This window comes from Sinocyclocheilus rhinocerous, unplaced genomic scaffold, assembly GCF_001515625.1.
Source record: "Sinocyclocheilus rhinocerous isolate Xijiao unplaced genomic scaffold, SAMN03320098_v1.1 scaffold975, whole genome shotgun sequence".
Lineage (NCBI taxonomy): Eukaryota > Metazoa > Chordata > Actinopteri > Cypriniformes > Cyprinidae > Sinocyclocheilus > Sinocyclocheilus rhinocerous.
The window spans coordinates 265846-277033 of NW_015628726.1; the positions used below are offsets into that span (position 1 = coordinate 265846).

The following is an 11188-nucleotide window of genomic DNA, read 5'->3' on the forward strand; positions in this document are numbered from 1 at the left end:
TTTTGTAGGCATTAAACTGCCAGAATTTTAAAAGACGATATCTCCGTTTGCATTGAACTTTAAACTTCGTAACTTTGCAGATATTGTTTATGCTCAAACAGCAACATTACACACTAACTAACGTTAAAAAAGTGAAATCGCAATGAACCACCCCTTTAAAGTAGCATTCTGGTCACTTTACATGTCAGTCAGAGAGAGTATCTTCAACTCTACACAAGACTATAAGCCACTCGACCTCAAATCACCTCACCAGTCCTCTCTTATACTGTCTCTCTCGTATCACAGCATCTGCCATTGATTTTCTTCTCAAACAGCTGACAGAAGTCTGGAGATTCACATGCCTTTCTATATTTGAGTGCGTGTTCTCAGGAGAGATGGGTAATCGACAGTCTGCTAAGATAAAACCAAAATACACTCAGCTATTTGGTCAGGGTGATACCTAATGATACACACACTGTCTGGGACAATAAACCGATCCTCTCGTTCTCAGCAGCATGTGACCCACCTGACCCTGGTGTAAATACTAGAATTTTCATGTCCATGCTAGTTAGGTGCTGGTATAGCTGGTAGACTACACTATTAAAAATTAAGGCCAATACAGAACATCTATGGTTCAAGTTTAAACATATGGAACCTTTTCATTGCACAAAATGTTCTTTATAGTAGAAAAAAGGTTCAAGTTATTAAAATGTTGTTTACACTGAGCAAAAAAAAGAAAAAAAAGAAAGAAGGCTCTTTTAACTGACCACTGACACAGGATTGCCAGGTCTGTGAAACAAAACCAACCAAACTGCTAATCAAAACTATACAACTACACTGTTGTCTCCTCTGTCGAAATAACACTTTAACCCGTGGAGAAAAAAAAAAAAACAACAACTTGCGGCAACAGTGTAGAAGTATCCCAATTCCATGGGAAAACAACAAGACTTGGCAACACTGCACTGTAAGATTCTTTGGGGAACTCAAAAAGGTTCTTCTATGGCATCACTGCGAAAACCCTCTTTTGCGATCTTTATTTTACTCTCACTGCCGAGTATTGTAAGCGCATATCGCTACCTTAGTAGATAGCTACTTTACAGAGCCAGTTCCCGTTCCTAGTTTGAGTTCTAGTTGTCTAGTCTAGTCTCGTCTAGTTTCCTGTTTGCCTGTTTCCTGATTTTCGCTTGTCCTGGATTATCCCTCTCGTCTTGCCCTGTTCGAATACTGTTTGCCCCTCGCCTGGACCATAGCCTGTGTTTCGTATTAACCCTTTGGAATACCCTGTTTGGACATAGTTCGCCGGAGATCGACCACACCCGCTCACTGGACTACTCTTGTGTCTTGCCCTCTATATACCTGTTTGCCATTATCTGACCCTTGCTTGTTTTGACTTTGTCCTAGATTAAAAGCTTTGCATATGGATCCGCACGCGTCTCGTCGGCTCCGTAACAGTATGCAGCGTTTACACCCCCTAATCATATTTTTAATAAATGTGCTTGTGCTGAAAATGATTAATCAACAATAAATCAATTAAGCTTAATTATATTAAGGTAAACTTTTCCTTTAGTGAAAGCACCTTTCGTATTTCCTCAAACTGGCCCTAGAAATAGCCGGCATGTGTTTAACCGTGGGTCAGTGCCTGTTTCTGTCCCATCTGAGAATTAACTTACCATTGATCCTGGAGATTTTCCATGTTTTCTCTAGTCCTGGCTGTTTGCCAAGCTCGATCTTGAAAGGATCTGTATTAGGATGAATGTCCTTGTCTCGTCCCCCGATCACCACCACATTCATGTCTTTAGCGTCCTCACACACGCGGGCCACGGAGGGGAAGACATAGGGAGCGTTGTCGTTCTCGTCCTCTATAGTGATTATCAATGTACCTGTGCCCGAGGCAGGTGGACTACCTATTGAGACAAAAGGCAAAAAGTTAAAAAGAATAAAGTAGGGCAGGACCAACAGTTTAAGTAGTTTTAGTATTACAGTATTTAGATCTTAGATTTTTTTTTAAATTCATTAATACTTTGAATTTGCTTATTTTTTATTTTAGCTTTAAATTTAAGTAATTTTGTTATGTGTTATTGTCATTTTATTAGCTTATTTAGTTTTAATACATTTTTATTTTAGTTTTAGCAATTAGTACTTCAACTTATTTTGTTTCAGTTAGTCACTAAGGCAACATTTCAAATAGATAGATAGATAGATAGATAGATAGATAGATAGATAAATAATCTTGCTTTTTTTTAAAAATTTAATCTCACATTTACTTTCTATTGTATATTATAAAAAAGGAAACAAGCTTCCATAAAGACCAACAGAGAGTATTAAGAAAGTACATTGATGTCAGTTTTGATTTTCATAATCACATGAAAGTCCTTCACCAGACTGCAGCTTTCTGGCTCTATATGCCAAATCAATAGTTCTCTTTTAAATGCACAGGAGGATTGTATTTAGCACTCATCATCAGGAACGCTCAGGCCTCTAAGGAAGAAGAAAAGGCACGGTGTCAAAACATGGGAGCAAGTAATGTCTCAGTAGAAAAATAAATCAGGTTTGTTCCAATTGCGTCTCTAAAATACCCCTGCAGAATACCGTTTGGAGGTAGAACAATGACGTCCTTGCCATGTTTTATTGATTTTCTGCTCAAAAAGATTGTCAAGTACGTAACAAGACGTTTCACAATATGAAAAGAATGTGTGTCCGTGGACAAAAGCAAACGGTCTCACCTAACACCATAAAAGCAGCAGACTTCTCAGTATGCTTCACAGAAATAAACATGTCCCGCCATCAGCGATAACAGTGATATGATTTATAAATCATGCACTCTTAAAAAATTTAGAACTGGCTTGTTTGTGCATTAGTAAATACGTCCATTGCTTTGCTTTTAACACCAGTGAGCAAACCTATGATTGAAAGACGCCAAAGGTCAAAACAAGTGTTACATAAATATGGCTGTTTTGGTATATAGTAGTGACTGAATATAGATTAGGTTCCTGCTTATAACAACAGCTATTGACCGCTTTCTGACCCAAACAACAAGATCAGATAAAAATCCCAGAAGCATGCAGGGGCGAATCTAGAATACTCAAGGGGGATTTAGGGGGCTCAGACACCTAGCAGAGCATGAGCTGATGTGTCTTGGGAGTAATATTTTTGTCCTTAAAGGAATAGTTCACCCAAAATTTACTGAAAATGTACTCAGCCTCAGGCCATCCAAGATGTAGATGAGTTTGTTTCATAATTGGAGCAGATTTGGGGAAATTTAGCATTACATCACTTGCTCACCAATGGATCCTCTGCAGTGAATGGGTGCCGTCAGAATGAGTTCAAACAACTGATAAAAAAATCACAATAAACCACAAGTAATCCACACGACTCCAGTCCATCAATAAGCATCTTATGCCTGTTTGCAAGAAACAAATCAATCATTAAGGCATTTTAACTTTAAACCTGTTTCTGGCCAAAATTCCAGTCCATAATCCATAATAAAGCTTCCTCCAATGAAAAAGTCCATCCCCTGTTGTCCTCTCAAATCAAAATCCACCAACATATTTGTTTAGAACCATTTTTGCTTGTAGAGGGTGCTTGATCTGTGCATATTTCTCTCCTGATTCAGACAAGATTACCTTTTCACTGGAGAAAGCAATATTATGCATACAGGACTCGTATTAACACGTTAATTTTTCGGTGAACTATTCCTTACAGTGTAAGACGTGGCAAGTTTAAGTCTTCCTTGTCAACTTTTTATGAATAAACATGAAAATAGCCTCTGTTTGTCAGTAGATCAGTAACTGTGAAGTATCTGGTAGAATGTTATTGTGCTATTTCACTGGAACGGAGAGTGTTCGGTTGAGAGATCACATCTGTGACGAATGTAGACACTAAAAAGGCCTTTGGATATATTCATATTTAATGTACCACACTGCTACACACTCAAGTAAGGTTTATACATAAAGGCAAATGCAATAAAGGTTATATTAAGACATTACATAAACACACTATAATTTATATTAATATATTGTGTCTCAAATTTTGACTGACATCAGAAATGCATCTGAATCTAAATAGAAGATGAAAAGCAAACACTTCCAACCTTTGTGAAATGAGCAATATACCAGCAGCAATATGAAACTTCATAATAATTAGTTTTGGTTGGTGAAGACAAACATTCCACATATTGCCACTGACCTCCAAATATCTCTTCTGAAATGCATTTTTTTTTCTCCCAAAAGACTATGGAAATATTTTAACTTTGCACAAGGGAATTATTGTGCATATTGAGACCGTACGTCTTCCTCCTTTCTATCATTATCATCATCACTCTGGTCCACCTACCCCTTGGTTATGCGCTGTAGGAGCGTGGTGCCCACAGGGAAGGGTGCGCAAGTGGAGCGTGGCTGGGACTTTCATGAGCCACACTTGCTGTATCTCTCTTGCCTCTGATGTGCCTCGTCAATTCCGTCAACATGAATCGACTAACACATCTATCATTCAAGAGAACTGGGTGTCTAGGTGGTCCAGTATGTAACAATGCTGAGGACCATCTGACCCTCTGAAATACTACACGTCCCGTAGTACAAACACACTTTAGTCCACTTCTTCTGTTTCTGGACATGGTGTTCTATAGTGGCACTCAATTCACACTTTTTAAAAAATGTCAATGCATTACTATAAAGCATCAAACTATGTAGAATCACAAAACAAATGACATTTGTGTTCAAACCCCTTTTGTTTTCATTTTGAAAAATATATCTATTTACTCCTCCTTAAAAATGCTTTAAAAGTTTATTAATGCTACTTAGTTTGATCTAAAGCAATTACATTCATAATTTTTTTATGTAAGCATAACATTTATGGGATTACCGTATATTTATTTAAATGTATGATTATTATTATTATTATTAATAATAATAATAATAATAATGAATGCATAAATGCAGAAATCAGTCAATAAATAAATAAACACATAATGAAAAATATACTAATTATTATTAATAATAATAATAATAATAATAAATAAATTAATGCATAAATCAGTTAATAAATAAATAAACACAATGAAAAATATACTAATAAATAATCATCATCATCACCATTATAATCATCATGGTATGGAGGAACTACGTTGAAAGAAAGAAAGAAAGAAAGAAAGAAAGAAAGAAAGAAAGAAAGAAAGAAAGAAAGAAAAAGAATGATACAAATAAAAAGTAAATGGATTTAAAATAACTTGTCCAAGAACGTCATTATGCAATACATGAACTCTCTATCATAAAACTGCAAAAGTTATCTCTCCAACTGTACAGTGCATTTCCAGCAAAGCAAAAATTAAGATAAACTCGTACATCGCCTAAGCAAGCAAATCTCATCAGCCAGGCTTTATGAAGCTGTGTGTGCGCTGAGGGACTCAGAGAAGACATATATGCATGAGGGAATGCAAATCCTCCCATTCACACACGGCTGCTGTACGTGGTTGGAAAGCATTAAAGTTGTTTGTCTTCACTAAGAAAAAAAAAACATTCCCTCGCTTGATCGCTCCATAGTCTTTACCATCTTCATCAGCATCATCATCATAATTATCTTTGGCAGTGCTAAGAGCTTCCTCATCCTCTAACTCACATTGAAGGCCTAGTACACATGTTTAGATGCACCATAAAGTGTTCTAGATATGAGCATCAGCGTTTCATGTTGCAGTTTATCACTTAATAACTTTCATCTTAGAAACCGACGACCCCTGTAACATCAGTATTGATTAAGGTAAACGTGAGCGGAAATATACAGCAGACTTCATGAATAGCTGAGTACACACCGCTTTGTTTAACAAGCAGCATTGACATAAAATATATTAATGAGATATGGATAAAAAAGGGTTGTTTAAATAAATATGTCTATTACATATGCAGCATGTAATGGGACTGGATGTTTCAGATGCTGTCTTCTTTCCCTTTCATAATGAGAGTGATTTATTTTCTCCTTTGTTATAGTGCGCTGATATATATAGGCTCATATCTTGTCTGACTTTGCTGAGATCCAATTCCCTTTTCTCTAAACTTCTTTCTAATGCATCACTAAACATTGTTGATATGGATGGGATAGACAGTTTTTCAGCCTCACAGCTGTTCGTGAGCAGATTTGCAATCAAATGCAAAAGTGTCCTTTGTCTTTTCCATCTGCATTAAAAAAATACATTTTCATTTTTTATGGCCGTGAAAACTATTCCTATTTTATGGCTAGCATACAGCTTGCACACTGTAAATACATTTCACATACTGCAAAAGTCTCAGGGGAAGGTTTTTAGTTTTATTTATTTATTTATTTTTTTTACAAAAACAACCATATTTAACCCTTTTTTCCCCTTTGTGTAACTGTAGAAGGTTTTGGAAAAGTTTTACAAAATCTTATCATTTATTTTTACTACTTCTCAAAAGTTTATTGCCCCACATTTACAGCCTTATGAAAATCCAACCAAAAATATGAAGTGCCACTATAAAATTAAAACCATTTTTAAATGATTACATTTAAATAAATAAATCAAAAGCATGAAAATTATTTAAAGACAATTTTACACAAATTATGAATGCCCCATATTAGTGGTGTTATTTCTACCAAAACAAACAATTATGCCCTAAATATGTACTGTATATATTTTTATAAGTGAATGTACTTGGTTACCAAGGAGAAAACATAAGAGCTTGAGATGAAAATCAAAAATGAAAAATCAAAGTAAATATGTGAGCAGATTATTTTTATAGTGTGCCATTTGCAATCAAATTATTCAAACCTGTGAAAATATAAGTAGGTTTTGCCTCAGCAAGTCAATGATGTCAGAAAATGTAAAAAGTTAGAAAAATGTTTATAATAGACAACTTTGTAGCAAATTAGCTCAAAAGGGAAATGTATATAAATAATTACAATTAATTATAAGTAATTACAATTATTTACCTCAGCTGCCTGTAACTGTAGCAGAATTAATATTACAATTAACTAATCTGTCCGTCCAGCGAACATTCAGTATAATTTCATATCAACTCTAAGAAAGGATGTTTTCGTGGTCACAGAAAATAACTTTCTTACAGTAATGCATTAGAGAATGTAGCTATAGATCGGATCGTAAAAGGGACACTATTCACAAGTGGTGACAGAACCAGAAGAAAAAAAAAATGTTTTGCATATGAAACTCGATTGGGTGTTCAAGAGAAGAATCTTGTGTTGCATAGGTATCAACATATAATATACACTCTCATTTAGCCACCGAGTCTGGTGTTGGGTGAGGGGTCTGTGATTGTTTTTTAATCTAATGAATAACTGATTTGTTAAATCTAATGAACAATTGTGTGTCTGATTGGTCCAAATGCTACAACTTGAAAAAGGTTGGAAATGACACTATGGTGGAAATGTTTATAACAATGTCAGCATACTACTGTTATGCCGATATAAACTCTTGGACACTGTTAGTGGACAAATAAGTAAAAAACATTGAGCTTGTGATGAAACAGTGCCTGGTAAAAAAATACCATTCTTGTTAAGGAAAGATTTGAGTGACGTGTCAGGGAATGATGCTGTTGGTTGCATTAATGATTTTGTGACAGTACAGGATTCTATCTCATCCCCTCAGACCCCAAAGACAGACCCTCGGTTCAGTGAGTTTCTTTATTTTGGCACTGACCCACTGGCCCATAGCATCTGTTCCACCTGATGCTGCCCCTGGAAGACGGTCCAATTGACTACTGCAGCTTGGGCTGATACCAAGTGTTTCTCTGTCTGTATTACTCTGTTACCGTCTATTCAGTCTCTCTCTCTCTCTTTCACTCACTGTCTGTCTGACTGAAAAATAGAAAAAAAATACTTTGTATGTATTAAAATATAAACATGTTTAAGGAGATTTTCATAACAATAGTCATAGTCATAATCACCTTTTTGCAATTTAAAAATAATTGATGAATCAAGAAAATAACCATAAACAAAAGTAATTTTCTATAACAGCTCATATTTAAAGTAAAATTAAATAAAATGCTTCTACTACTAATACATTCTTGTTTTCTATTTCTCTACTTTTCTACATTTCACTTTTGCTCTAGCTTGCTCCAGCTAATTTAGCTTACTTAGCACTGTGTACTACAAACATTGTTGACTCTGATAAATTGCTTGTGCTGCTCCTCATTTGTAAGTCGCTTAAGATAACAGCATCTGCTAAATGCCTAAATCTAAATGCCATAAAGTTCTATTACGCACATAAATCAGAAAAAACACAATTCTTAAATGTATGAAAACAATTGCAGTTCTTGGGAAAAGTTAAAAATCACCCACAAAATCTACATTTGAATTTATGCATTTGGTTAGACTATTTATGTAAAGCACTCCTGCACTCAAGGTATACACTTTATAATTTCCAGCATTCCCTGGACACCCATGACCTTTAGCTGTGCTATTGCCACGCTCTACAACCGTTTCTACCCAACTGCAGTAACGATCTGTATCAGGTGGTGGCTCACTTGTGCCCCACTTTTTTCCCATTGGAAGTCATTGCATTTCAGTTAAACTTTGCTCAACTCTGTCGCATCGCCTACAGGCACTTTTGCACACTGCGTCTCAAATCACCAGCTCTCATTGAAAATGAATGATTTCCGGGACTTTCTGGCTACTCCATCTCTGCTGAAGCTTATGGCTAGTGGCAAAAGTATAAGATAAAGGCAAAGAAAGAATCCACAGAGTGATTCGCTAGCTTTGTGATGATGATAATTAGAACTGTTGAACTATTAGACAAATTGTTTAAATAGATACAAATTCTTAGAAACTCTTGAAACAATGAAGTAACAGTTGCGCTGAAGGATGTGAATGGGATGTAATCAGGAGGGTGTCTGAGTCAGAAGGGAAGGCACAGTGGGGGTGTGGAGTGTGTGGTTGCTCACTGCAGTGGTCACGCAGTGAGACAGACTCTGAGAGGACACACAGGACTCGAGCAGATGGCTCTTTTCTCACTCTGCTTTGGCATGCTGAGAAAGCTTCAGTGCAAAGACCTATAGGAATAAACGACTTATATAAGCGTAATGTAGCAGCACATTAACTTGTGAATTTCTTAAGAAAAAAAAAAAAAAGCATACTAAGCTTGTTCAATTCATCAATGCTTTTAAATATTCTATTTTTAGATACAGAGTGGCCACAAAAAGGACATGCATAAAAGTCACGTTAAGAACATCACTGCACTGGATTCAAAATGAATGACAAATGATGCTAGAGTGTTTCTCGGAAATAACTTCACTAAATGGTCCCAAGGTGATTTTTTGTGGAAGGTTCCTTTTCTTTCTTTCTGTTCACCAAGGCTGCATTTATTTGATCAAAAACACCTTTGATGACAGTTAAGTTTTGATGATTATTCCTTTGATGACAATACTGAATTTTAGGCAGTCATTACTTCAGTCTGCAATGACACATATTAACCTTTAGAAATTATTCTAATATGCTGATTTGGTCAATACTGATCAATATTGAAAACAGCTGGTGATGAATATTTTTGTGGAAAACATGATACATTTTTTCAGGATTCTTCATATTGAAATCTTTTGTGACATTATATATGTCTTTACTGTCATTTTTGATCAAAACAATGCATCCTCAAAAAAAAAAAAAAAAAACAGTTATGAAAAGGTGGTGTGAAAACAATAATATCAACAACCTCACAAGGGAGGTTATATTCAGACATTTTATGAATACTGCACAATATTGAAAAACTATTAACATGACATGCACTTCATCTTCGAAAGAGGAATCTGGCATGCTCCCCTTCCAGCAACCACTGAGTTCTCAATCAGGCCTAGAGGGACTGTAGAGAAACAGTTCAACACATGACTACATATACAGTAGTAGTCGACACTCCGTCAACTTAACAAAGGAGAAAATTGATCTGCAATTAAAGGCAGGCCCTCTTGCTTTACGGGAAGCTCAGCTGGAACCTGACAATGAAGAGCCGATTAAACCTGCAAATCCCTCTAGAACAAAAGCCTCTGATTAACCTCATGGGTTCCTTTTAATGAGAAACTTGGTGTGAAGGAACTCTCTACCTCTGCTTTGACAATGCCTAGACCATCCTTTCATCAGTATTGAATCAGGGCCTTACATCGTTCTTTACATCAAAGTCCCCCTTTTGTATGAAGAGAGTATATGTGATTAAGTTCTATTTCCCCCTTGAAAACTGCACAAGTGGACGTGACAGGAGTTGCGTTATTAGAGAAACGAATGTTCTTCCATCTGCACTTCAGACTTCAAAGTCCAGACACAAAAAATGATTCTCTAGTGTCTGCAGAAACCAATCAGAGTCAATTTAGCCCAGCAGACGGGGGACGATAATTTGAGAGTGCGCTTTGTGTGTTTTGCTGTGTCTTATTAGTTTGGTAAAGCAACCAACCAAAGCACTTGTTCTCCACAAGCCCAAAATAATATGCAATGGGCAACACCTACATGTTTCTCTCCACAGTAAAAGCACCTCTTCGAACTCAAAGAGCATGTCTTAACACAGAAGTGCACAGAAGTCAAGCCTCTTTTTATCTTATAGCCCTTGAGAGCCAAAGGAGGTGGAAAGATGGAGTTGTTTTGACTTTTAAGAGAGAGCAGAGTGAGAAGCAGTGGAGAAACCAACGCTGTGGATGGTAAGAACCATGATGTACTATTGGCTTTCTGGGTAGATCTCATTACGACGCCATTATCCTGGCTGGAGAAATGGATAGAGCTCTTGTGGTCCCTTGTGCCACTTTGAAAATCCTCATTCTACTTCAAAGTACAGTGCCAGAGAGGATCTGCTGGGAATGAAACACCTCTCTGCTGACATCTGTCTCTTACTTGGAGCTTTCTTCCAAAAGAAAAGTGTCTAAATTGGAGAGCACCAATTATCGACATGACAATGCCACAGGCAAACATTTGTGGACTTCCCTTAACTGTTACTCTTCTCAGTTGGTAAAGGAAAGATATATCTAAAAATGAAGTGAAACTCTGAACAATTCAAAGAAAAAAAAAATCACAACAAACATTATATTCATCTGAATGATGAAAGATGCTCACCACGATGCTCATGCATACATACATTAATTAATTAATTAATTAATTAATAAACAGACAGACAGACAGACAGACAGATAGATAGATAGATAGATAGATAGTAAATTCTCCAATGACAGATAATAACCTTAACATCATGCCCAAATAAATAATAAATACAAACAAA

At 36.2% G+C, this 11188-nt stretch overlaps 1 protein-coding gene across 1 annotated transcript in view; it reads right to left on the bottom strand.

Annotated features, from left to right (window-relative positions):
- LOC107738387 (cadherin-13-like) overlaps positions 1-11188 on the bottom strand; it is a 363553-nt gene that overhangs the window by 9083 nt on the left and 343282 nt on the right. Inside the window, exon 13 of the mRNA XM_016550141.1 lies at positions 1650-1883. Within this exon, the coding sequence (XP_016405627.1) occupies positions 1650-1883 (234 nt within the window). The remainder of the gene's footprint in view (positions 1-1649; positions 1884-11188) is intronic.